Source organism: Balaenoptera physalus, assembly GCF_965194825.1.
Source record: "Balaenoptera physalus genome assembly, chromosome: 11".
Taxonomy (NCBI): Eukaryota; Metazoa; Chordata; class Mammalia; order Artiodactyla; family Balaenopteridae; genus Balaenoptera; species Balaenoptera physalus.
The window spans coordinates 79,924,821-79,952,670 of NC_138896.1; the positions used below are offsets into that span (position 1 = coordinate 79,924,821).

The following is a 27,850-nucleotide window of genomic DNA, read 5'->3' on the forward strand; positions in this document are numbered from 1 at the left end:
ACTGTATCTATGAGTCTGTTTCTGTTTTGTTTTGTTTGCTCATTTGTTTTGTTTTTTAGATTCTACATGTAAGTGAAATCATATGGTATTTGTCTTTGTGTTGGATTTATTTTACTTAGCCAGTACCCTCTAGGTCCATTCATGTTGTTGCAAATGGCACAATCTCATTCTTTTTTATGGCTGAGTAATATTCCTTTGTTTATATACACCACAGTTTCTTTAGCCATTCATGTGTTGTTGGACACTTAGGTTGCTTCCAGATCTTGGCTGTTGTAAATAGTGCTGCAGTGAATGTAGAGGTACATGTATCTTTTCAAATTAGTGTTTTTGTTTTCTTTGGGTAAATACCCAGAAGTGGAATTGCTGGATTGTATCATAGTTCTATTTTTAATTTTTTGAGGAACCTCCATACTGTTTTCCATAGAGGCGGCACCAACTTACATTCCCTGCAGCAGTGCACAAGTGTTTCCTTTTCTCCATATCCTTGCCAATACTTGTTATTTATTACCTTTTTAATGACAGCCATTCTGATTGGTGTGCGGTGATCTACATTTTATTTAGATTATACCAAGTGTAGGCACTTTTAGAAGAGGATTGTTTGTGTGCATGTGTGTGTGTATATATGTGTTCTTCTAAGCCCTGGGATAAATAAATGTGTGCTATAAGGACACAAGTGATAACTAATGAGTCTATTGGCTTTTGCTAGATCTAAAGCAAAACCCTGGCATTTAACAAAATAGAAGCTGCAAATGGATAGTGCTACTTTTTTTTATTGTGGGAAATTTCAAACATATTCGGAAGTAGAATAATGTAAACACCCACACACGCATTGAGTAGCTTCAACAATGATTCATTCCCCCTTTTTCTTCCCATGGATTATTTTGAAATAAATCACAGATATTTCATCCACTTCAGTCTGTGTCTCTGGAAGATAATGATTCTTTTTAAAAAATACATACATATGTAGTTGTAGATTTTAATGATGCATATGCCATAGTACCATTACCACGTGGTGGTGCCTCTTGAACGCTGTTGATTATTTCATAGCCTGGATCTCCAGCCTTGTAATAGTGGTCTTATATATTTCTCATAGGCAGGGTTCCCCTGTTTGTAGAAAAAAGTGCATTGTTAAGACAGACTATTTCTGCCAGTATTAATGACTTTTACTTTCAAATTAAGTTTTTTAGTTTCAAAAAAGTAACATTACATAAGGTTCTTAATTTTTAAATTTATTTTTAAAATTCATTTTGTGTGAACGTATGGGGAAACATTTTTTCCAAAGGGCATCCTTCCTTTTCTCATGCAGATTTTAAATTGTGGATGCAGGTGGCCAATTAAAAAAACACAGCTATCATTTGCTTTTGGGATTTAATGCAAATAAAAGGCTTGACTCTTTGAGGCTCTTTGAAATTGAACATGTTAACCACAAAGCAAGGAACCAGAAGGTGAAATCAGGTAAGCAATAGTCTATGTCAGAATTGGCTATCCCCATTATTCTCTATTGTGATGTCTTGATTTCTTTTCTTCACAGATCTACCCTCATCTTTTATAATATTTACTTGTTTACTTTTTTGCCTGCCTCAGTTAAAACTGTAAGCTCTTTGACGACAGGGTCTATCTTTTGTTCTCCTGTGTCCTCAGTACCTAGAATAGTTTCTGGCATACATCATATGCTCAATAAATATTTGTTGAATGATTGAATGAATGCATGGATCAGTAGATGTGTTTAACGCATCTGGCAACTACTTGAATAAATTTCTGCAATAGAATAATTGGGGGGAAATAGGATTCTTATTTTGAAATTATCCCCAGTGGTTCTTTCACTGCTTACATCTATAGGGAATCACTTAGATAGGAGTTCACGTGGGGAACAGGAACAGTCTTTTGCAGTTCATTTCGGAGAAACTGTCGTGAAATAGCATCCAAATCAGGAAAAAAGCCAAAAGGCAGAACGCCATAGCGAGAGTAAACCATGGGAGTGCATCATCCTGTCTGGGAATAAAGCTCAGCACTTAACCTGCCCCAGACAGGAGAGACTCATATAATTCTAAGACATTCAACACAGCATAGCACTTTTCTTTTGGTAGAAATGTCAGTGAAATAAATTCCTGTTTGTACTTCTGCGTCTACAAGGCATGTTTCAAAGTAGCTTTTGTTTTAATTTATTTGAAATACCTGTAGTGTTCCTTTCTCTGCTAGTGCAAGTGAGGAAAAATGTCTCCAACTGCAGTTTCAAAATTACCTACAGCAGATTAGAAAATACACTTTAAAAGGGCTATTTTGGTGGTGCCTAGAGGAGCCAGAAATGTAAGATTAGGGAGCCATGTATCAGTTGTCAACCAAGTGTCGTTTTCACTAACTGGAAACATTCTTCAAGGTCACTTATAATCTCACATTCTTAAAATCGCTGTGCATGAAAGAGCCACGTTGCTGTACCTGCCACCTTTTTTGCGAGGTAACGTAAGCTAGGGTGGCGAAAGTGTGCAGCATTGGGTATGCAGCAGGGTCCTTGTCCCGCTGCGTAGGTCACGGAACCATGTTCATTTACTCCGTAAATGCGAAGTATCTACTCTGTGATAGACCCTGGAGTTGGGAAGATGAAAACTCCACCCTCGTTCACAGTCACGTGGCAGGAGATAGGGAGGAGTGAATGGGATGGCGTGCATCGCCATCCTACCAAGTCTGCTGGTGCTGTGGGTCAGTCATGCCCTGCATCTAGACAAGCCTGCCCTCATATAGTGTCCAGATTAAATTCTTTCAAGATGAAGAGTAGAAACAAGTAAAAGACAAGAAAGCCCCTGTGTTCTTTGGTGAATATGAGGAATCAGGAGAACTGGCATGTTTCCTTGTGTTGCTAGTAAAGCAGGTTTGAGCTAGATACGTCAGTGTTTCCTGACAGGTGTTAAGGCAGGGTAGGTTTTTCTCTTGAGTACCAAAGGGCATGTGTGTTTCTTTAGACCACAGGGGCTAATCTGGAGTGACAGGATTGCTGTAGTTCTATGCCAGGATTTAAATGTTAGAAAGTAGAGAGATCTAATCATTCGAAAAAATAACACACTAGAAGTAGCTTAACTGTACTAAGCAGTACATGTATTGTACCTTCTTTAGGTAAGTTCTTTATCTTTCCTTGTTGAGTTAAAAGGATGCCTTCCTGGAGACAGGGATTGGCCTTCTAGCCGACAACCATCTTGGGGGTAACGTTGTGTTGCAACTTTAGATAACCGTGTTAAATTAAGCTATGAGGTATGACAGGATGCAGAATTTTAAGAGCAAGTCTAACACCATGTTAAGTGTGAACGAAAGCCTGAGAGATGCCAATCTGATGAGGTGTTAAGACACCTTTTCTGAAATTTGACTGAAGAGGTAAAGAACTAGACTTCATCATCTGAATTACATATCTGCATTATAGAACTTAAAATAACCTGTTGTGTAGCTGTAGAGTGTCTTTGTTTTGATCATCTGTATCAAATCTGCTAGTAAATGTTGGTTCCCCAAATTCTAAATACAGGGTTTATTTCTCTAATCCAGTTAATGTAGCCATTGATATTCATAATGTTTCCCAATGAGGCCCATAGCAGAGAGTCTGGGACGCTGGCTGTAGACTGTTAGGATTTTATGAGCCCTTCCCCTTCTTCTGTTAATGAGTTCTGGTGTTCTCTCCTGGGACAGCTGGGGATCTTTTTGCCATAACCCTTGTAATTGTCATTTATTTGGCTTTCCTGGGATACTGATGGCAGTGCAGCAGGCTTCTTTGTCCCTGGGATTTTGTTCCTCGGAGAGAAGAGGGAGGAGGCATCTCTAGCAGGCAGTGAGGGCTGAGAGAGAGACCCCCACCCCCAAGCTTCCTGTCACCCCTGAATACCTACTGTATCAACACGAAACTAAGAGTTAAAAGGCTGAAATTAAGACGGTTAAATCAGTGCAGTGATTTATCTTCTTATTTCTGTTACTTAAAAGCCACTTTGCCACTATGTGTGTATGCCCTTGTGTATGTCAAGCCATGATTTAGAGCTTGGGCCTTTCTCCCAATTCCCTTTACCAAATTCTGAGCAATGCATTTTGCTTATTACAGTTCAGACTCAAGAGTTCCTACCAGGCCACATCCCTGCCCCTGGTTTCTTTTATGTATTCTCAAAATATTTTAAATAGACATGCTATGCCAAGCAATTTCTAACCTAATGGGAATCAATTAAAATGGGAAAACGTGGAGGTATATTCACTGCTTGCTCTCGGCTCTCTTGCATAATTTATAATGTGTTCTATTCAACTACCTGAGTATTGGTTGGTGACTTCTGAGCCCACTGGAACAGACGTTCATAGACATTTCCATCATAACAACCAAGTGCTGAATTTAAACACTGATCGGTGAAGTCAAAGGCATCAGTTAACAAGATAGCATCCTTTCTGAGAGAAAAAAACAAAAGAGTTTGTGAGTATTTTAGATTGCTTTTACGAATCTGATTAATCTGGGATGGTGAATAACAACACCTAATTAGAAGTTGCATCATTATTCACTTTTCGAACAACTCAGCTGTTTTTTTTTTTAAGTTTTAATTTTTGATCAGTTATATAAGCACAGTATAAAGAGTCAAATAGTTCTTCAAGGCTTGTTATTGAAAATCAGCCTATCCCTGACTCTCACCTCCATTTCTTCCCCCCTACCCCTAGAGGCAGTCAGTTTTAGTCTTTTAGCTGATATTTTGGGAATTTACCTGAATGCCTCTAAATGTCTTGTTTGTATTGCTACTTCATATTCAGTGTTCCTAGATATTATCTGTTGACTATTACAGAAGATACGGATTTATTTTAGCACCACTCTCCTCACCAGTACCGATCATCCCCCTCCCCATCCCCCAACCGCTGCTTCCTCCCCATGGCCTTCCTGCCTCCCAATATAATTACAGTTTTGGCCAGACTGATATTCAGTGCTTACCTTGTTATGACTGTATGTCTCCTGTGTGTTAGTGTGACTTTATTTATTCTGTTCACGGCGGAGTCATGTTCCCATCACATCTCTCCTGGTCTAGGGGTCGCTCTCTAGCACTCTAGAGTCTCTCTGTGACTCTCTGTCATAATTCTTAGTGATTTCACTGTCTATGTGGAAGTTCCTCTAAAACTTGATTTCTCCGTTCCTTGAATCTTCTCCTCCCTTGACCGTGTTCTACAGCCTCTCTCTGTCACTGTCTGCCAAGATCACACACCAGGCCTTGTCATCCGCATCTGCATCTCACCATAGTCTCAGCCATGTTCTTGTCACTGTCTCCTCTCTTTCTAGCTTACTCCCTCTACTATTCTGACTTCTATAATTCTTACTTTCCCTTTCAAGCGACAAAATTATTTTAACCTATGGAATGAAATATTAAATTAATTGTTCACATGCTTCCCTTCCTTTTTTAGCAGAGGATATAAAATAAAATATGTGATTGTTTACACTCTTCCCTAACCCTCGTTTCACAGAGTATTTGAGGTGAATAGGATACTGTACTTATTTAATCCTTTCTGGATGGCCTTTAATCATTATTATGAAATGATTTTCCTATAGGGCTGTTTATGATTCTTTGACCCTCCTGGCACCTACTGCCTATTTAAAGTCCCTCATCTGCATGGTCTCACTTCCCTCATCTGTCTGAAATTCCATGGTCTATTATATTCACTCCCTCCAAACAATATTCAACAATTTTTCTTTCTTTGTCATACTTGTTTAGCAAAACCCCATTCCTCGTTATTTCCAGTTTTCCCCCGACTTTGCCCCATACCTTTGTAACAATATATGGCTGGAAAAACCAATACTGACTGTTGTCATAAGGACTCAGGTGGGCCCTTATTGCTACCCGGCAGTCATACAACATTCTAATTCATGTACTCGTTCATTCTCTTAGGTGATTATCTCCCACCTTCTCTTTGATCCTCAGATCTACACTACTCACCTCCCCATCTCTCTTAACCTACATGCCTTGGAGTCCTATTTCACTGGTAAAATAGAAGTGGTAAGAAGAGTTCCACAAGTTCCCACCCATGCATTTAAACATATGGGGTTTTCTCCCATAGCACAGGTAAACTGTCCAGGTTCCCAGCTCAGACCAGTCCCTCCTCGTCCACTAGATGCCTTCCCCTCCTGCCTAGTAGAGAGCAATGTTCCAGAAGTCCTCCTGCCTTTCCCCTATAACGTCAAAATTCCCCTCTCTCCCGGATCATTTCCATCAGTTTACAAACAAGCTGTCCTTTCTCCCACCTAAAGACAATCATTTGACTCTCTTTCCCTCTCCATCATCTGACCCATATCTTGGCTCCGCTTTGTGACACAACTCCTTGAAAGTGTTCTGCTTGTTTATGCTTGCTCTTTCCAGTTCTTCTCCGCCTCTTCTCCTCAACTAGATCCGTTCAGGTTTTCACGCCCACCACTCCACTGAAACTGCTCTCGTCGAGGTCACCTCCTCATCATCTTTGGAGGGTCCCAAGACTCCGTACTTGGGCCGCTTCTCTTCATACACTCAGCCCTTGTGGTACCATCCTTCTCATGGCTTTAAATACCAACCATATGCCAGTGACTTCAAAATTTCTCTCTCCAGTCTCACCTGCTTACTAACATCTTAATTGATTTCTAGCAGGCTCTTGAAACTTGATATATTCAAAACCAAACTCCTGACCTTCTAGACCTTCTATCCATCCTGCCCAAACCTGGTCCTCCTGTAGTCTTCCCCGTTCATAGTAAATGGCGACTCTGTCCTGGCCCGAAGCCCGAACTCCTCTCTGTCTCTTACATTCCATATCTAATCTGTCAGCAAATCTTTTTCTACCTTCAGAATATATCCAGACTTCTACCACTTCCCACCACCTCCAGTGCTATCACCCTGGTCCAATCCAGCAGCATCTCTCACCTGGATTATCGCAGCAGCCTCCTGACTGGGCTCCCTGCTTTTCACTCTTGTTCCCCCTCCCGAGTCAATTCTTAATATGGCAGCTGGAGTGATCCTTTAGAAACCACCTCGGATCTCCTCAGATTGTGTCTGTCCTATGCTCAGAACCTTCCTTGTTCTCACACAAAGTGAAAGTCAAAGTCTTACGTCTTTGCAATGACCTACACCCGCTCCGTTGTCGTTCCCAGTACACCCGTAGCTCTCTGACCTCTATTCTCATTCTCCACCTCAGTCATGCCACTCCAGCTGCTGCAGCCTCTTCTCTGTTTGCTGGATGGACGTGCCAGGCACGCTCTGGCTTCCAGCATTTGTACTTCTCCTTTGCCTGGAATGCACTTTTCCCAGCCAACCACGTGGCTCCTCTCACCTCCCCACCTTCAGATCTTTCCTCAGACATCACCCTCCCCGAGAGACCTTCTCTAACCTATTTGAAACTACAGTCCTCCACCCCCACCCCCAGCATTCCTCATCCCCCTTCCCTGCTGTCCTTTTCTTCGTAGCGTTTATTACCACTTTGCACACTATATGTTTGACTTATTTTGTGTAAGTGTGTTTGTTTCCTCTCCTCTAGTCTGTGGCCTTTTCAATCTGAAACTCATATCCTTCGTTTGAGGAGTATTTTCTTGAATCATTTTGTTAATGATTTGCTCCCTTCTGCTTTATCTGTCTTCTCTTTCTAGACCTGTTCTTTAGATGATGGGCAGTTAGGATCAGTCCTCTTACTATTTTTATCTTCTCTCCTATTTTTGTCTTCTTGCCTTTTTGCTTTCTTTCTGCGAGATTTCTGCAGCTTTGTCTTCCAGTCCTTCAGTTGAGCTTTTCATTTTCACTATCATTAATTTCATAGAGGTCTTTTTTGTTGTTGTTGTTCTCTGAATATTACTTTTTAAGAAATGACATTCTTGTTTTGTGGTTGCCATATCTCCTCTTAACTCTTTGTGGATATTACTGATCTTTCAAAAAAGTTTTCTTCTCCGTGAAGATTCTTTTGTGACCCTCGAGTTGCCTTGTTCTTGCTTGGTCTCTGTCTTTTATGTCAGGTGCTTTCCTCAGGTGTCTGGTGATCCCTGAGTGTCTGATCATAGCTAAGAGTGGGGCATTAACTAGCTGATAGAACTCTGGGTGTGCTTGTCAGTGTGGGGTTCCCTATGGGGTGAACTGGGTAGACCATTGGGGGACCTCGGTGTCAGTGTCTTTACTTCTCTCTCCTTTGGGCTGGTCAGATTCTCTAGAGGAGGATCATGTTATCATTTTCCTGCAGGACACTAGCCTGGATGCCAATATGCTGGGAACCAGTGGGAAAAGAGGGCTGGGGGAGAGGGCTGTCAGCATTGGCCTGTAAACATTTATTCAAGCCCCTGTTTTCTGTAGGGTAGCCTGATGTTCTTCATCCTCAACTACACCTGATGTCCTCTAGTCTATAGACCCTCTGTTTACCCTTCTCCGAGGGTGTGGTCAGGGAAAGCCTTAAAACTACTCAGACAGGAGAAGGGGAACTAGGGATTCAACTCCTTCTGAAATAGACTTCCAACGTATCCTGTCACTTTTACCTTCACCCCCATTGCCAGAGGTACCTGGTGCTGTAGTTCTTGAGGTTCTTTGGTGGCACTTGATTGCTTCTTGGCTTTTGCTACTTCTGGTTTATGATTCAGTTTATTCAGGTCTGCTAAGTCACTGTTTGTCCATCTACTCTCCAAATTTCATGTTTCCTCTCCTGTTCTCTTTCTTTGTGGGTTAATGCCTTTTAAAATTTAAATTTTTATGGGTTTATGCCTTTTTAAATTTTTAAATTAATTTACTGACGTTTTAGTAGGGTTTCAGGAGGGAACAAAAATAAATGCATATGTTCAATCTGCCATCTTTGCCTGGAAGTCTCCCACCTGAGATTTTATGACCATTTAAACAACTAAAAACTGTTTTGGTCAGTTAATTACCATAACACAGAGAGCTGGTTCTTAGTGTCACTTAGAATAGTGTGCCATCCTTCATTTGTCATCTCAGAAACCTGAGGGTGATACTGAATAATCGAGGCATGGAACACAGAACTGTTAAAAGCATGGAGTCTGTTACAGACCTCATTACCCTGCAGTAGTCGGAAGGTTACTTAGGAACCATAATGTGAGTAAATCAGTTTGTGGGTTTGATGCATGCATAAGTTGTCTATTTGCGTCAGTGCTGTCTTTCTTGTCTTGAATTGTAAGCCTCTGGGGCCAAGGGAAGCACTTAGCATGCTGTTGGAGATTTAAAAAATCATGCTTATGGGTATTAAGGTGATCTTTTGTGTTTCATTATCACTGGCTATCAGGGCTAGAATATTATTGTCTTCATGTGCTTTTAAATGCCAGGCGTTTCAGAAAGTTAGATACACTTGGGCTTGAATTGTGCAGTACTCAATCATGCTATTAATGGTTCCCACCACTGGATTCTCTATATTAGGGAAAGTTTAATACCCGGGGCATAATTATATCAAATGTAGCTTTTGATAATTTTTGAAGATTTAATTGAACAGACATTTACTGACCACCATCTATCTGTTAGGTGCTTATTTGGAGTCATATGTAACATGTTGCATACTGTTAGAAAGAAAAAGAACCTGGTCTAGTTTTTTTTTAAACCTCCTTCATGAATATCTTATTTTATAAAAAAAATTCAAATCTTTATTTATTGGCCGCGCCGCGTGGGATGCGGGATCTCAGTTCCCTGACCAGGGATCGAACCCATGCCCCCTGCAGTGGAAGCGCGGAGTCCTAACCACTGGATCGCCAGGGAATTCCCCTTTCTTTTTGTTCTTAGTCTTGTTGATAATGTGAACTATTGGAGGTTCTAGGGGAAAAGTCATACGCACATGTGTCATGCCCCATCCAGCCCCCAACGCACACAACAGGCATCCCATTTTTTCAGAAAAGGTTGTGTTCTCAAGTTAGCTCATTTTCCATCTTATGGACAATGGTTACTAATTAATTTCTGTTTCTTCCAGTACCCTGGTCATGTTGGGGCTTTGGTTTTTATATGTTTTTAAAGTGATCATTTAGATTATATATAAAGTGACAGGATGAAAGTATTGCATTAGTATGTCATGACCCTAAACTGCACCGCATTATGCTGCATGTAAAAACTGTATTATTGTGTTACAAATCAGTATGTGAATTACTAATTTTAAATTATGATTTTAAAGATTTTAAAAATGTCATTTTGAAGCTGAGGGAGTATTAAAGTGAGTTTAGTCAACTAAGCATATTCAACAAAGATAAGGATAGATTTGAAATAAACAATAGCCCAACCTTCACTTTAACATACAGTTAAAGAGCACGTGCTCTGGAGGCAGACAGGTCCTAGATTGCGCCCAGACCCTCCTCTGGCTAATTGTGTGACCTTGGGCCCTAAGCCTGAATTTCCTCCCCTGTAAAGTGGGGAGGGTTAAATGAGATGATGTATATAAAAGCTTTTGGCATAGTGCCTGCCACGCATAAGTGTTCCTTAAGTATTAGCTAAGACCAAGGCTCATTAATATTATTAATTAATACATATTAATACATATTATTAATATGTAGTATGCTTTTATTCATATTCTGTAGATTCTGTCATTTCTGGACAATGTTGAAGAGTTCGATTGAGGTAGCTAGATAATTTATTCTTAAGCATTTTTAGTTGTGATTTTTCCCCCATTTTTTCCTTTCATTAATTCATAATGCTTTATGTTGGTGTAATGATGCCAGGATGTAAACCTGTCCAGGGCTGGTGCTGCTTTTGCCAGACCCCCATTTAACAAGGTTTTAGAGTTGAAGGTTTTGGAGTTTGAAGTGAACAGAGGGCTGAGGGTGAAGGGCAGCCACTCACCGGATGAGGAGGAGCAGGTCCAGGTAGGCTTTTCTCGCCATATCTATTTGGGCACCGGATAGGAAGCCATCATGGAGAAAGTCGCCCGTGTTAGTCATGATGCCGTGTAAAGCATAGAGATCACAGAGGCGTTTGAGCACCTGCTGAATTGCTGGTTGATTTTCCAGTTTCTCCAGAGCTTCTGTAAAAATCTTCACAGTGACATAGTAGAGGTGTGCCTACAAAGACACAAAGATGTGTTAGCCTCTGATTTCTGCCTCGACAAGTCATCCTGGAAGCTTGGCAAAACTGCTGGAATAAGCTTGCTGTGGCCATGTGTTTCCCAGCAGGCTGACAAGCAGCTGCCTTTCTACTAGCTCACCGCGTCTAACTGAGCCTCTTTGACAGGGGTGTGTGCATGCGTGTGTGTGCACACGCGTGTGTGTGCGCGTGCTGGGGGCTGGTGGGCTCTGGAACTTGGCCCTTAGTTTCCTCATTTTCCTTGGGCCAGTCAAGTAGGTTTGAGAGTAGAGAGAGAGAATACAGCAGTATTGGAGGCTGACCTGGGGACAGTGGAGGACAGCACTGCTTTTCTCAAGAAAACAGCTGCTTATTGTCTGCCGTGTTCAAGGCAGTGGATGTGTGTGTGTGTGTGTGTGTGTGTGTGTGTGTATGTATGTATGCATGTGCCTTGAAGTGAGAGAATAGAGGTTCAAGATATACATGAAATTTATCCCAGCTAGACTGTAAACTCCTTGAGGTAAGCTATTTAGCCCATATACAACAGTCCAGCTTTGTCGGTGGTTAAAACAATACTTTGATGCTGGTTGGTAAGTGACCACTGCCCTCAACTGGCGAGAACCCCCTCTGCCAGGCTTCTTCCCAGGGATGCCCCCTCCTCCACACAGCCCAGCAACTAAAGGTTTAACGCCCTCCCGACCCAGCAGGAGGCTTTTAGGACCCTGCCTCCCTTGGGTCTGAAGTCCTTTCTGATTGGTGGGTGCTCCTGCCCTACTGGTTATTAAACCCTTCTCCCTAAGACAAATGCACATTATTTTTATCTGGTAGGATATATGAGTTCTATGGGAGGAGAGAGAGGAGAGAGAAAAGGAGAGCATATATATTAGGTCTTCTCAAATTTTTATGTGCGTACAGATTACCTGGGGATTTTGTCAAAATGCAGATTTTGGAATAGCTCCCCAGTAATGCCCATCCTGCTGGTAGTGACTTGAAGTAGCAAGGCTTAGAGTGTCTCGAGGGATCAAAGGAGTTTACCCGAGGGACAAGGAACGAGGGTAAAGTCATTCTAGGCACGGGGCTATACTTTCAGGAGGCTGCAGCAATTTAAGGGTAAGGTGAGGTGATGACAGGGAACTGTGAAAGTTAGGGTGGACGGGCAACTGGGACCCAGGTCGATGAAGGGCTGTGAATGACATGGTTGGGTTTTTATTCTGTGGGGGTCAGGGGGCCACCAGAGTCTTCAACAGGCCAGTGACCTGATGAGGTTTCTCCCTTGGAGTGGATCTGCCTTTCCCAGGGAGGCCTCACATGGGTGCTAACAGTACCACTTTGCCACCTGGACCTGGGGTGCTGATAGCCATGCTGGGTTTGCAGCATTTGTATATGGAAAAGGAGATGTGCTCTGCTGCCCCTGCTGGGTCTAACAGCCAGCTGGTGTTCAAACTGGACCCAGTTTGGCAAAGCTGGAGAGCCTCACTTTTTTCACTTAGGCCCTGTTTCCCTTTTCTAATCCGAGAGCCACATCCTTAAATTCTCAGGGACCTGCGTTTAAGAGTGGAGTGATGAAGAGCTGCCCAAGGGCCTCTGCCTCACAAAGCAGGAGGAGGAGCAGAGAGAGGAAGGTGGCCTCTTCCTTTGGGGAAAGGCTGAGCCAAACCTTGGCACCATGCTCTGAACACAGTGAACTTTATTTAGTGTGTGTGTGTGTGTGTGTGTGTGTGTATGTGTGTGTGTGTGTGTGTGTCTGTTTCAGTCTTGCTTCCTGCCTAATTTAGGGGTCGGGGTGGGATGTGTAGCATTTATAGCCTAGGTGGCTCTTTAAGTGGTACAGGTATTAACTCATTTAATCTTCAAAATAATCCTACAAGTTAGGTACTATCAGTAGCTCCATTTTGCAGATGAGGCCTCTGAGGCCTTGCCTGCCCAAGCACTGGCTGGTGAGTGGTAGCAGTGAGATCCAAACCAGGGTAGTCTGCCTCTCGGTTAAGTTTGTACTGTTAAGCACTGTGCTGTGTTGCCAAAGCCACCAGAGACTGAGGCGAGACTATAAGGGGCGGGGACCAGAACTTAGGCCCGGGTTCGCTCCTCCTTGTCCAGCCCTCTGCCACTGTTCCGACCCCCCCTCGTGTTGCCGTCACTCTCCCTACACGTTTGTGGTTTCCAGATGAGACCCAGTTGGGTACTTGAGGTTTCTGTAGAGGAGATGGCCTCCCAGGGCACAGAGACCAGAAAGCGCAGATTTCCCTGCGTATTATGACTTTAGAGACTTGGCTTGGGCACCACCTTCCCAGGAAGCCGCTCATCCTTAACACTGAGGTCATGCTACTTTCCCTCTCAGGGTCATTTAATATGAGGTAACCCTGGCAAGCAGCGTCTGGTGCATTTGAAGGCCAGGCATGGGTTTGGAAAGCAGGTGAATAATGGGCAGGTGTGGTTCCTTCTTAGGTGTCTGGTGAGAGCACAGCCTTTGCTTACCCTCTTCTGTGTTGACCGGACATTTAACACAGCAGGGGGTGCCTCTGTGGTGGCCGGAGCAGAATGGAGGGTGGCAGAGTTAATACCAGCGCCGGCCGATGTGATGGAGGTGGCAGGTCACCAGGTGGCGCTCATGCCCAGCCTGCCTGACCAGCCCTGGCCACCCCCCACCCCGCCCCATGAGGGCTGCTGCAAAACACTTCTGGGCTCCCCTGTTCTAGCCTGCTATTTTCGGGGCCTGCTGCCTGAGGATTGAAGTGAACACCTTGGTTTTCCAGCTGTAGGTAGGGCCAGAGTCCCAGCTGCCTAAGCTAGAGCTCAGCAGTCATTCCCACCTCCTTCCCACTGCATTGCTCTCTGAAGCCCGTCCCTTTCTTCTACACCCTCAGTATCTCTGCATCTACCCACTTCTCTCCATGCCCTCTGGCAGGTCCATGGTCTGGATCACCCTCAGCCCTTGCCCAGACTGCTGCTGCCTGCTCCGTACTGGCCTCCAGCCTCCAGTCCATTCCTCCCCCTGCAGCCTGTATGATCCTTCTAGAATGAAACTGATCGCTTCGCTCCTCTGATACAAACCCTGCAAAGGCTTCCCACTGCAATGAAAAACAGAAGCCAGACTTCTCACAGTGGTGCAGGAGGTGCCAGGCCTTGCCTGTCTTTCCTCCTCCCCTATCCTCCTTCCTGTCCTGGTTTGTCTTCTTCCTTTAGGTTCTCCTTGGAAGGATGTCCATTTCCTCCCAAGCACCATGCCTTTTCTTGCCTCCTCCTGCTGTACCTCCTGGTCCCTTTGCTGGGACACCTTCCTGTCCAAAGCCACAGCCTCCACCCCTTGCCTGGTTAATTTCAGCTCATCCTTGCAGTCTTGGCCTATATGCCACTTCTGAGAAGGCTTTCTGACTCTTCAAGGTGGGTAGACTTGCACCTGCTCTGGGATCTTGTGGCAGCCTGTATTTCCCCGTGACAGTGCTTTCCTGAGCGTAGCCGTCTGTGGACACTGTTGAGCCCCCAGTACCCAGCCTGCTGCCTGATGTTGAGTGGGTGCTCAAATATTTGCTGACTGACCGTGAATTACGCGCAAACACAAAACCCAGTGGAAATGGAATCAGACATCTAAGGATTGCCTGTGGGGCTAAGGAGAGACTTGACCTGCTTTTCTATCTGGGAGGAAATATTTGAACAACCTGAAGCAAATCCAATAACACTGCCTCATTAACACTTTTTCCCTAAGAGCTGCCAGTAAGATTGCTTTGGAGTTAAGTCCTTCAATTAAAATACCCTGGACTAAAGCCTTGAAAGTAAAATGAAGGCAGCCACTGAGCAGGGCTGGGGAATAACGGCAGAGCTGAGATTTTCTCAGCAGGACAGCCTGCTGGGGAAACAAAACAGGTCTCTCTCAGCTTTAGCTGATGGGCAGCTCACCGCGGCGGCCTGGAGGTGTATGACAGTGGTCTGGTTCCACGCCTCGTGCCTGTCAGCCCCAGATTGCGTGAGAGTCTGCAAGTGATGCACTGAGTCCTTTATGAGCCTAAAGGCCAAAGAGAAAAGGTTCTGTTTCTTGAACAAGTGGGGAAGAGATGGATGGCATTTGTTCCCGGGCTGCCTGGGGTCCCACAGAAGTAGAAATAATACCAATTTATTGACCATTTGTTTGTGTTACAAACCTAAATACTTGATATACATTATCCCTTTAACCCTTTTAAGGGAAGGCATTCCCAGTTTGCAGTGGGGAACACTGAGTCCTAGAGAGGCTAATTAACTGGTCCAGGGTCACGTAGCTAATAAGGAGTGGAGCTGTTCTTAACCTCCCGGCTGTAAAGCCTCAGGGCCCTGGGCCAGGCACCATCCCTTCTTTCTAATGCAGACTCCATCCTGATACCAGTGTTTTCAGGCCATTCAACTGACTGACTTCCTATGGCCCAGCAAGGAGAGTGGTTTTCCTCTAAAGGCTGGTGAAGCCTGTCAGTCACCCAGTCTGCTCCAAGTTCTACCAAAGGGACCTTAAAAGAAAAGAAAAGAGGAGAAAAGAAAACCAATCCTTGTTCTCCAAACCACGAAATTGGTAATTTGCCATTTAGTTAACCTTTATTCTTTTATTTTCTATTCCCTGCCCATCCACTCATGACCCTTGGAATTTGTATGCAAAACAAACTGTTTATTAAGCAATACTTATTTTGTTTTGTCATGGGATAGATAAGCACATGTCACATTGAGTTCTAAGCAAAAAGCAATGTACAGCCGTCCCTTGGTATCTCTGGGGGGATTGGTTCCAGGACCACCACAGATACCAAAATCGAGATACTGAAGTCCTGGTATAAAACAGTGAAGTATGGTCACCCTCCTTATTCACAGGTTCTGCATCTGGGGATATGGAAGACCAACTGTGATGGCATTTTAATTACCTTGAGCAGCCTTATTTTGCCTGCCCCACTGCTCCAACTGAAATGTTAGTTCTGTGAGGCCTGGGCTTTTTTTTTTTTTTTTTTTTTCCTGCATTGGGTCTTTGTTGCTGTGCGCGGGCTTTCTCTAATTGTGGCGAGCGGGGGCTACTCTTCGTTGCGGTGTGTGGGCTTCTCATTGCGGGGGCTTCTCTTGTGGAGCACAGGCTCTAAGCGTGCAGGCTTCAGTAGTTGTAGCATGCAGGCTCAGTAGTTATAGCTTGTGGGCTCTAGAGGGCAGGCTCAGTAGTTGTGGCACATGGACTTAGTTGCTCCGTGGCATGTGGGATCTTTTGGACCGGGGCTCGAACCCATATCCCCTACATTGGCAGGTGGATTCTTAACCACTGTGCCACCAGGGAAGCCCGAGGCCTGGGCTTTTTATCAGACTGGTTTACCGATAGATCCCTAGTGCCTGGAACAGTGCCTGGCAGATTATAGGTACTAAATATTTGTGGAAAAACATAAATGAATGTCCCAAGTTGCTTGTGATCTTGAAATAACTATTAACCATCCCTGGGACCACAGGTTGGGATATAAGACCTCATATTATATACTGAAACTATTTTTTCCAGGTTTTTTTTGGTGTTTTAGTTGGGGAGGGGCTCAGAAGGTTTCCTTTCTAGGTAGCTAAATCTCTCCACCTTTTCCATGATGGTGTCTTTATTCCCAGCCCCCTGGCATATTTGGACATTCCTGACATACAGTAAGTGTCCAACGATATTTGCCGGATGACAGAATGGAGGAGTCCTTGGTCTTGTCTGTGTTACCTGGAGCCTACTAGACCCTGGAAATAAACATATACTATCACTTGTTATAGTCACATTTTTGAAAATTATTTTTAGATTGTGGGATATTTCGAATATGTGGGCACAGTTGTCCCTCTGTATCCACAGTTTCCACATCTTCAAATTCAACCAAGAATCAAATATTTGGAAAAAAAAATTCTAGAAATTTCCAAAAAGCAAAAATAGAATTTGCTGCACACTGGCAACTATTTACATATCATTTACATTGTATTTATACCTATTTACATAATATTTACATTTTATTGGGTATTATAAGTAATCTAGAGATGATTTAAAGTAAATGGGAGGATGTGCATATGCAAATACCTATGCATAATATTGCAAATCTGCAAATATCCCATTTTATAGGAGGGACTTGTGCATCCTGGGAGTTTGGTATCCACAGGGGTCCTGGAACCAGTCCCCTGCAGATGCAGATGGATGACTGTATTGCTTTATTTATTAGTATTTACATACCAATACATATGTAGTATTTACATATGGGTACATTCTTTGTATTGCAAACCACAGTGAGAACCTAAAGATTTTAAAAATTCCTTGCACTGGCTAGAGAGGTGATGTCTTCCTACTATCTTGACCTGGATGGGGAAGTGATAGTGGTCCACGGCTGACAGGTGAATTCTCCTTTCTGCCCCTGGTGGCAGGAGCTGAGAGGACTGAGGAGGTTGGGGAAGGGGGTGGTTTTCGGAAGAGTATCCTAGAATGTCCACCCAACCAGTCCCAAAGGCCTTAGTGGGAAGGAGCCTGCCCCCAGGTGGGATGGTTGATTTCTGAACTTGGCTCACCTTGCTGCCACGTGTGCCCAGGCCGTGGTGTAAAGCTCTGGTTGGAGGAAGTCGGCTACCTTTTGGGCTGGGCACCTGGCCAGGTGAGGTGCAGTCAGGTATGCAACAGACTGAGGGAGAGACCTCTGTGATGTGGACTCCTGAGCCTGCAGGTAGCTCTTCACCAGAAACCTGGGGGACAGGGGTACCAGCAGGTGAGAGGGTGGGGAGCCCTGAGGGACAGCCCAGCACCCCTCTCCCAGTGTCATGCACTCTTATACTCCCCATGGGAGAACCAGGGCCACCCACTTTCTTTCCCAGATCCCTGCTGATAGCTACTCTTCACTCAAAAGCCAAAATGCATCCCGAGGCTGTAGCTTCTTTCACAGTGAAATGGAGCTGGAGCTGTAGACCGCAGACATTCTCCGATCATGAACATAAACTCTTTTGATATCTGAACAAACAGAATCTTTTCTCTTGGTTAAGATCTTATGATTTAGGGATTTATGATGAATTGTACAGTGACGGCAGAAATTAAATTTTCTTAGCTCATAAAAGGATAGATGCAAGATTGCGAGCATGTATGAGAGAACTACAGGTGACTCTTAGCTTCTTCCTTGTGCTAATCCAATGGTTAGCGGCTCTGGGTCAGACAACCCTGGATTGCTGTGCAGCTCCACGCAGACCTGTGTGACTTCACTTCCCTCAGCCTCAGTGCCTCCATCTCTAGATGAGGATGGGGTCACCTGAGAGGGGGTTTGGGAAAACTGAATGAGATAATATTTGCAGAGCGCTTGGCACAGTGCGGGGCACAGAGTATCTAATACATGATTTTGTATTCCTTTTGTAATTTGAAAAGAAAAAACAAATGTATATTTAAAAGAAATGTTATATAGCTAATTTGCCAGCAAGTCCTTTCTCCCTGCCTGGAGAAGTATTTGCCCTGTCTACTCTTTGCCCTGAGATAGACGCACGTGCAAGGCCTGGTCAGCCACGAGACCCACAGACATAAGAGAGAGAGAAAGAAACTGCCTGGTGCGGGGAGGGGGAATCAGCCATTCCTCCCTGCCTTTCAGGTTGGAGCCTCCTGGTGCAGACCCTGTGCTGAACCTGGGGATGCTACAGTGAACAAGGCCGGCAGACTCCCTGCCGTCAAGGCCCGTCACACAAAAAGAGCCGCAGGGGGCGCATCTGAAGGAAGTGTCATTTTAGCTGAGACCTGAAGGATGAGGAGGAGCCAGCTGTACAGCAGGAACCTGGCGGTGGAGAGGATTAGGGGGAGGGAAGAGAGTGTGCAGGCTCCGAAGAAGAAACGTGTGGCTGGCAAAGTGAGCAGAGGAGAAGGTTGTGAGAGGATGGAGGGGAGGCAGGGGCCAGGTCTTAAGGTCCTTGCAGGCCACAGTGTGGACTGTGGCATTTTCCTGTGAGCTGTGGGAAGCCATTGAAGAATTTCAAGCAAGGGAAAGATGTGATCTTCTTTAGGCTTCGAAAAAATCCCCCTGGCTGCCTGTGGAGGAAGGACAGAAGTGGGGCAGGGTGGGAGCAGCAGACCAGTGAGGAGACTGATGTTGTCCCGGTGAGAGGGGGTGGCAGCCTGGCTGGGAGCTGCATGAGTCTGGGGAGAAGTGGATGGATTGGAGACATAATGTGGGAGTTGGACAGTCTCCAAACGGTGGTCCCCAAAGTCTGCTCCCTCTGTGGGTATCAGATGGTGCTTCAACCCAGGCAGAAGTTGGTGGGGTCCCTGGGGGTTGGACAGAGGCGTGGGCCTTACCTGGCTGTCTGCAGGTAGAGCACCGTGTTCTCACCCTCGTAGGTGCAGGAGGCTGTCACTCTGGTGACCAGGGAGGGCAGGCCGCTCAGCTTTGAGTAGCCATGTCCACCACAGGCCCTGCGGCACAGCTCAGCCCCCTGGATGCAGAAGTCCGACACCAAGGCCTTCATACCTGCGCTCAGTGCGTGAAGCTGCAAAAACAGGAAGGGGGTCAAGTGGCATAAGGGGCCCTTCAGTTACAACCATGCTTACCACTCACGGAGCGCCCACTGTATGCTGAGAACAGCCCTGTGAGATAAGAACTGTTTCCTCAGCTCACAACTTTATGAATGAGAAGACTGAGACTCAGGTTATGTGACTCACCCAAGGTCATACAAAGAGGCAGTGTTGCTGTAGGGGCAATAAGAACAAAGGAAAACTGTCTAGACCAGTGTCTCCAGGATCTTGGGAAGAGAGTGCTTCCTGGATTGGTCTCACCATAATCCAGGAGCTGTGGATTTTGCTGGCAGGCAGAGGTTTTGGAGAGCTTGTCTGTGAGGATGCAGGTCCACCATCAGCCCACTGCTCTGGGCTGTAGGAGGGGCTGCCAGGCAGCAGACCTGGTTTGAGTTTTTGGTTCTTGAAAGCCCTTACCCATCTTTCACACTTTCAAGTCCTTGGGAGGAAGGGTCAACGTCCCTTAACCTCTCTGTGCTTCACTTTCCTCATCTGTAAACTGGGTATACAAATGGTGCCTGCTGTACAGTTGGAAGGATTACTGAAGCAATGCTTACAAAGCACAGAGCCTGGACAGACTAAATCTTAATGTATATGTAAGTCCACCATCCTTTATCTGAGAATCTTGGGTCCAGATGCGTTTTGGAATCAGAATATTTTTTGAATTTTAGAAAGGTAAAGCAGTGCCTTTAAGGTAGATTATATATAATACCCCTAGAGGAGTCCAGGGAGACCTTAGTGATCCAATGTATTAATATTTTCTGCTGCAAGATGTATTCACACTCAGTGGGATAAATCAGGTTAGTTCAGGTCAAACTGTGCCACCAAATGAGTTCTAAATGACTTTTGGTTTTCAGAGCTTTCCAGGTTTCAAAGACACACCAGGGGGACTTCCCTGGTGGCGCAGTGGTTAAGAATCTGCCTGCCAGTGCAGGGGACACGGGTTCGATCCCTGGTCTGGGAAGATCCCACATGCCGCAGAGCAACTAAACCTGTGCGCCACAACTACTGAGCCTGTGCTCTAGAGCCCGCGAGCCACAACTACTGAGCCTGCGTACCACAACTACTGAAGCCCGTGCCTAGAGCCCCTGCTCCGCAACAAGAGAAGAGAGATTGGTTCAGGATGGTGGAGTAGAAGGACATGAGCTCACTTCTTCTTGTGAGAGCACCGGAATCAAAACTAATTGCTGAACAATCATCAACAGGAAGACACTGGAACTCACCAAAAAAGATACCCCACATCCAAAGACAAAGGAGAAGCTGCAGTGAGATGGTAGGAGGGGCGCAATCACAATAAAATCAAATCCCATAACCGCTGGGTGGGTGAGTCACAAACTGGAGAATACTTATACCACAGAAGTCCACCCACTGGAGTGAAGGTTCTGAGCCCCACGTCAGGCTTCCCAACCTGGGGGTCTGGCAAAGGACCTGGGAGGAGGAATTCCCAGAGAATCAGACTTTGAAGGCTAGTGGGATTTGATTGCAGGACTTCGACAGGACTGGGGGAAACAGAGCCTCCACTCTTGGAGGGCACACACAAAGTAGTGTGCGCATCAGGACCCTGGGGGAAGGAGCAGTGACCCCATAGGAGACTGAACCAGACCTACCTGCTAGTGTTGGAGGCTCTCCTGCAGAGGCGGGGGGGTGGCTTGGCTCACCGCGGGGACAAGGACACTGGCAGCAGAAGATCTGGGAAGTACTCCTTGGCATGAGCCCTCACGGAATCCGCCATTAGCCCCACCAAAGAGCCTGTAGCCTCCAGTGCTGGGTCGCCTCAGGCCAAACACCCAACAGGGAGTGAACTCAGCCCCACCCATCAGCAGACAAGTGGATTAAAGTTTTACTGAGCTCTGCCCACCAGAGCAACACCCAGCTCTACCACCACCAGTCCCTCCCATCCAGAAGCTTGCATAAGCCTCTTAGATAGCCTCATCCACCAGAGGGCAGACAGCAGAAGCAAGAAGAACCACAGTCCTGCAGCCTGTGGAATGAAAACCACATTCACAGAAAGATAGAGGACTGTACCAGTTGAAGGAACAAGATAAAACCCCAGAAAAACAACTAAATGAAGTGGAGACAGGCAACCTTCCAGAAAAAGAATTCAGAATAATGATAGTGAAGATGATCCAGGACCTCAGAAAAAGGATGGAGGCAAAGATTAAGATGCAAGAAATGTTTAACAAAGACTTAGAAGAATTAAAGAACAAACACCTAGAAGAATTAAAGAACAAACAAACAGAGATGAACAATACAATAACTGAAATGAAAAATACACTAGAAGGAATCAATAGCAGAATAACCAAGGCAGAAGAACAGATAAGTTACCTGGAAGACAGAATGGTAGAATTCGCTGCTGTGGAACAGAATAAAGAAAAAAGAATGAAAAGAAATGAAGACAGCCTAAGAGACCTCTGGGACAACATTAAATGTAACAACATTCGCATTACAGGGGTCCCAGAAGGAGAAGAGAGAGAGAAAGGACCCGAGACAATATTTGAAGAGATTATAGTCGAAAATTTCCCTAACATGGGAAAGGAAATAGCCACCCAAGTCCAGGAAGCGCAGAGAGTTCCATACAGGATAAACCCAAGGAGAAACAGGCCAAGACACATAGTAATCAAATTTACAAAAATTAAAGACAAAGAAAAATTATTAAAAGCAACAAGGGAAAAATAACAAATAACGTACAAGGGAACTCCCATAAGGTTAAAAGCTGATTTCTCAGCAGAAACTCTACAAGCCAGAAGCGAGTGACATGATATACTTAAAGTGATGAAAGGGAAGAACATACAACCAAGATTACTCTACCAGGCAAGGATCTCATTCAGATTCAATGGAGAAATCAAAAGCTTTACAGACAAGCAAAAGCTAAGAGAATTCAGCACCACCAAACCAGCTCTACAACAAATGCTAAAGGAACTTCTCTAAGTGGAAAACACAAAAGAAGAAAAGGACCTACAAAAACAAACCCCAAACAATTAAGAAAATGGTAATAGGAACATACATATCGATAATTACCTTAAATGTAAATGGATTAAATGTTCCAACCAAAAGACATAAGCTTGCTGAATGGATACAAAAACAAGACCCATATATATATGCTGTCTACAAGAGACCCACTTCAGACCTAGGGACACATACAGACTGAAAGTGAGAGAATGGAAAAAGGTATTCCATGCAAATGGAAATCAAAAGAAAGCTGGAGTAGCAATACTCATATCAGATAAAATAGACTTTAAAATAAAGAATGTTACAAGAGACAAGGAAGGACACTACATAATGATCAAGGGATCAATCCAAGAAGGAGATATAACAATTATAAATATATATGCACCCAATATAGGAGCACCTCAATACATAAGGCAACTGCTAACAGCTATAAAAGAGGAAATCGACAGTAACACAATAATAGTGGGGGACTTTAACACCTCACTTACACCAATGGACAGATCATCCAGACAGAAAATTAATAAGGAAATACAAGCTTTAAATGACACAATACACCAGATAGATTTAATTGATATTTATAGGACATTTCATCCAAAAACAGCAGATTACACTTTCTTCTCAAGTGCACATGGAACATTCTCCAGGATAGATCACATCTTGGGTCACAAATCAAGCCTCAGTAAGTTTAAGAAAATTGAAATCATATCAAGCATCTTTTCTGACCACAGCACTGTGAGATTAGAAATAAATTACAGGGACAAAAACCCCATAAAAAACACAAACACATGGAAGCTAAATAATACATTACTAAATAACCAAGAGATCACTGAAGAAATCAAAGAGGAAATCAAAAAATACCTAGAGACAAATGACAACAAAAGCACGATGATCCAAAACCTATGGGATGCAGCAAAAGCCGTTCTAAGAGGGAACTTTATAGCAATACAATCCTACCTCAAGAAACCAGAAAAATCTCAAATGAACAATCTAACCTTACACCTAAAGGAACTGGAGAAAGAAGAACAAAGAACACCCAAAATTAGTAGAAGGAAAGAAACATAAAGATAAGAGCAGAAATAAATGAAATAGAAACAAGGAAAACAATAGCAAAGACCAATAACACTAAAAGCTGGTTCTTTGAGAAGATAAAATTGATAAACCTTTATCCAGACTCATCAAGAAAAAGAGGGAGAGGACTCAAATCAGTAAAATTAGAAATGAAAAAGGAGAAGTTACAATGGACACCGCAGAAATACAGCACATCAAAAAGAGACTACTACAAGCAACTCTATGCCAGTAAAATGGACAACATGGAAGAAATGGACAAATTCCTAGAAGGTATAACCTTCTAAGACTGAACCGGGAAGAAATAGAAAATATAAACAGACCAATCACAAGTAATGAAATTGAAACTGTGATTAAAAATCTTCCAACAAACAAAAGTCCAGGATCAGATGGCTTCACAGGTGAATTCTATCAAACATTTAGAGACGAGTTAACACCCATCCTTCTTAAACTCTTCCAAAAAACTGCAGAGGAAGGAACACTCCCAAACTCATTCTACGAGGCCGCCATCACCCTGAGACCAAAACCAGACAAAGATATCACAAAAAAAGAAAATTACAGACCAATATCACTGATAAATATAGATGCAAAAATCCTCAACAAAATACTAACAAACAGAATCCAACAACACATTAAAAAGATCATACACCATGATCAAGTGGGATTTATCCCAGGGATGCAAGGATTCTTCAATATACACAAATCAATCAATGTGATACACCACATTAACAAATTGAAGAATAAAAACTGTATGATCATCTCAATAGATGCAGAAAAAGCTTTCGACAAAATTCAGCACCCATTTATGATAAAAACTCTCCAGAAAGTGGGCATAGAGGGAACCTACCTCCACATAATAAAGTCCATATACAACAAACTCACAGCAAGCATCATTCTCAGTGGTGAAAAACTGAAAGCATTTCCTCTAAGATCAGGAACAAGTCAATAATGTCCACTCTTGCCACTTTTATTCAACATAGTTTTGGAAATTTCAGCCATGGCAATCAGAGAAGAAGAAATAAAAGGAATCCAAATTGGAAAAGAAGAAGTAAAAGTGTCACTGTTTGCATATGACATGATACTATACATAGAGAATCCTAAAGATGCCACCAGAAAACTACTAGAGCTAATCAATGAATTTGGTAAAGTTGCAGGATACAAAATTAATGCACAGAAATCTCTTGCATTCCTATACACTAACAATGAAAGATCAGCAAGAGAAATTAAGGAAACAATCCCATTCACCATTGCAACAAAAAGAATAAAATACCTAGGAATAAACCTACCTAAGGAGGTAAAAGACCTGTACTCAGAAAACTATAAGACAATGATGAAAGAAATCAAAGATGACACAAACAGATGGAGAGATATACCATGTTCTTGGTTTGGAAGAATCAATATTGTGAAAATGACTATACTACCCAAAGCAATCTACAGATTCAATGCAATCCCTATCAAATTATCAATGGCATTTTTTACACAACTAGAACAAAAACATCCTCAAATTTGTATGGAGACACAAAAGACCCCGAATAGCCAAAGCAATCTTGAGGGAAAAAAACGGAGCTGGAGGAATCAGACTCCCTGACTTCATACTATACAACAGAGCTACAGTAATCAAGACAATACCGTACTGGCACAAAAACAGAAATATCGATCAATGGAACAGGATAGAAAGCCCAGCGATAAACCCACACTCCTATGGTCAGCTAATCTATGACAAAGGAGGCAAGGATATACAATGGAGAAAAGACAGTCTCTTCAATAAGTGGTGCTGGGAAAACTGGACAGCTATGTGTAAAAGAATGAAATTAGAACACTCCTTAACACCATACACAAAAATAAACTCAAAATGGATTAAAGACCTAAATGTAAGGCCAGACACTATAAAACTCTTAGAGGAAAACATAGGCAGAACGCTCTTGACATAAATCACAGCAAGATCTTTTTTGACCCACCTCCTAGAGTAATGGAAATAAAAACAAAAATAAACAAATGGGACCTAATGAAACTTAAAAGCTTTTGCACAGCAAAGGAAACTGTAAGCAAGATGAAAAGACAACCCTCAGAATGGGAGAAAATATTTGCAAACGAATCAACAGACAAAGGATTAATCTCCAAAATATATAAACAGCTCATGCAGCTCAAAATTAAAAAAGCAAACAACCCAATCAAAAAATGGGCAGAAGACCTAAATAGTCATTTCCCCAGAGAAGACATGCAGATGGCCAAGAGGCACATGAAAAGCTGCTCAATATCACTCCTTATTAGAGAAATGCAAATCAAAACTGCAATGAGGTCTATCACCTCACACCGGTTAGAATGGGCATCCTCAGAAAATCTACAAACAATAAATGCTGCAGAGGGTGTGGAGAAAAGGGAACCCTCTTGCACTGTTGGTGGGAATGTAAATTGATATAGCCACTATGGATATGGAGAATAGTATGGAGGTTCCTTAAAAAACTAAAAATATAATTACCATATGACCCAGCAATCCCACTACTGGGCATATACCCAGAGAAAACCATAATTCAAAATGATACATGCATTCCAATGTTCATCGCAGCACTATTTACAATAGCCAGGACATGGAACCAACCTAAATGCCCATCGTCAGACAAATGGATAAAGAAGATGTGGTACATATATACAATGGAATATTACTCAGCCATAAAAAGGAACGAAATTGGGTCATTTGTAGAGATGTGGATGGACCTAGAGACTGTCATACAGAGTGAAGTAAGTCAGAAAGAGAAAAACAAATATCGTATATGAACGCATATATGTGGAATCTAGGAAAACGGTACAGATGCACCCATTTGCAAGGCAGAAATAGAGACACAGATGTAGAGAACAAACGTATGGACACCAAGGGGGGAAAGCGGGGTTGGGGGTGGTGTGATGAATTGGGAGATTGGGATTGACATGTATACACGATTATGTATCAAATAGATAACTAATAAGAACCTGCTGTATAAAAAATAAATAAAATTCAAAAAAAAAAAAGAGAAGCCACTGCAATGAGAAGCCTGCGCACTGCAAGGAAGAGTAGCCCACACGCAGCAACGAAGACCCAACGCAGCCAAAAATAAATAAATTTATAAATTTATAAAAACAAAAAAACACACCAGGGATTGTGCACCTGTGTTCTATACACTATCTGTGATCATTTCCTCTAAAATGTTTGGAGCTTCCTGGGGGCCAGATGTAGGTGGATTTATATGTCATGGTACAGTTCATCTGGGATGTTGGAAGTCTGCAGAGGGAGAAAGTGGAAAGAGCCCATGGGGGCAGGATTGGGGCTGCTTCCCAGTGGGAGGACCATTTCAGCCATGGTCCCAGCTCCTGCCCCCCAGAGAAAGCAGGTACCTCAGGCAGGAGACTGAAGTCTCTGTCCAAAATGGAACTGTAGGAGCGATGGAAGAATTCCAAGAGGCTGTTTGCCACGAAGTGGAATGCATAGGCCTTGGCCAGCGGAGGAAAGAGTTTCTGCTGCTGTGTCTGGTAGTCCAGGACTTTTGCCTCTGGGTCACTGAGGGGAAGAAAAGCAGAAGATTTGCTACCTGCCACATCCATCTTCCCATATCCCCAATGCCATAAAAGCCTTAAAAACGCACAGTTTTTTATAGCTCACTGCAAAATTTGACCTAGACTGACGTGACGCTAGTAATAATCTTAAAATTCCATCTAACATGAATATCCACACATTTCACTGTAGAAATATTGACATGTCTGCTTATAGGTGCTGCCCCTTGTGGAGGTTTACAGTATACGCACCGTATTAACCTGCTAAAAATCTGGAAAGTTCTGAATTCCAACAGATCTGGTCTCAAGGATTTTGGGTGAGGGGTTGTGGCCCTGAAGCCCTGATTATTTGAACCTTGACCTTTCACTGTCCAGGTGCATGTGCTGTGTGCTGGGAAATATGTGGAACCTAATCGATAACTCTGAGGCTGTGAACTTGGGTTGGATGGAATTCCAAGGTAGGGATTGCACCCGCCTTGTCCGTTGCTGTGTTCTCAGTGCTGGAGACTCTGTTTAGCATTAGGGGCCTTCGGTAACTATCTGTGGATTGAAATAGAGTGTGAATGTGAGACGCCTCCCGTGGCTGATGGGGAGAAACCTGGTGTCTCTTCTCTGGGCCAGCAGCCCCTCACCTGGGCATGTACTATTATAACCATCCCAGTCTTATGCAACCCAGAAGACTGGGCTCCGACAGGATATCGTTGGCAACACCTCCTTCCCAGCTCCCCTGTCCCCCAGAGAAGACTCCCTCAGCCCGGGATTCTGAAGCCAGGCTGGCTGAGGGTGATTTGGGTTTGCCAGTAAAGGACCCTGGGCTGAGGTCCTGGCATGCTTCACTGCGTTTCAGCCCTCACACCACCCTGGA

General features: G+C 43.7%; 1 protein-coding gene and 1 long non-coding RNA gene across 5 annotated transcripts in view; one reads left to right on the forward strand and one right to left on the reverse strand.

Moving 5' to 3' along the window:
- Window positions 1-27,850, forward strand: part of LOC309637552 — a 398,176-nt gene that overhangs the window by 18,074 nt on the left and 352,252 nt on the right. The window lies entirely within an intron of this gene.
- The window catches only part of ACOX2 (acyl-CoA oxidase 2), a 35,656-nt gene continuing 8,560 nt past the window's right edge, over window positions 755-27,850 (reverse strand). For 3 of the 4 annotated variants that reach the window (XM_082412224.1, XM_082412226.1, XM_082412223.1), the window contains 7 exons: window positions 26,830-26,992; window positions 19,231-19,421; window positions 17,478-17,648; window positions 14,868-14,973; window positions 10,755-10,972; window positions 4,272-4,404; window positions 755-1,104 (listed from right to left, as the gene is read on the reverse strand). In XM_082412224.1, coding sequence (XP_082268350.1) covers window positions 1,042-1,104; window positions 4,272-4,404; window positions 10,755-10,972; window positions 14,868-14,973; window positions 17,478-17,648; window positions 19,231-19,421; window positions 26,830-26,992 — 1,045 coding nt within the window. In that variant the 3' untranslated portion in view covers window positions 755-1,041. The remainder of the gene's footprint in view (window positions 1,105-4,271; window positions 4,405-10,754; window positions 10,973-14,867; window positions 14,974-17,477; window positions 17,649-19,230; window positions 19,422-26,829; window positions 26,993-27,850) is intronic. The other variant, XM_082412225.1, reaches the window with a different exon arrangement.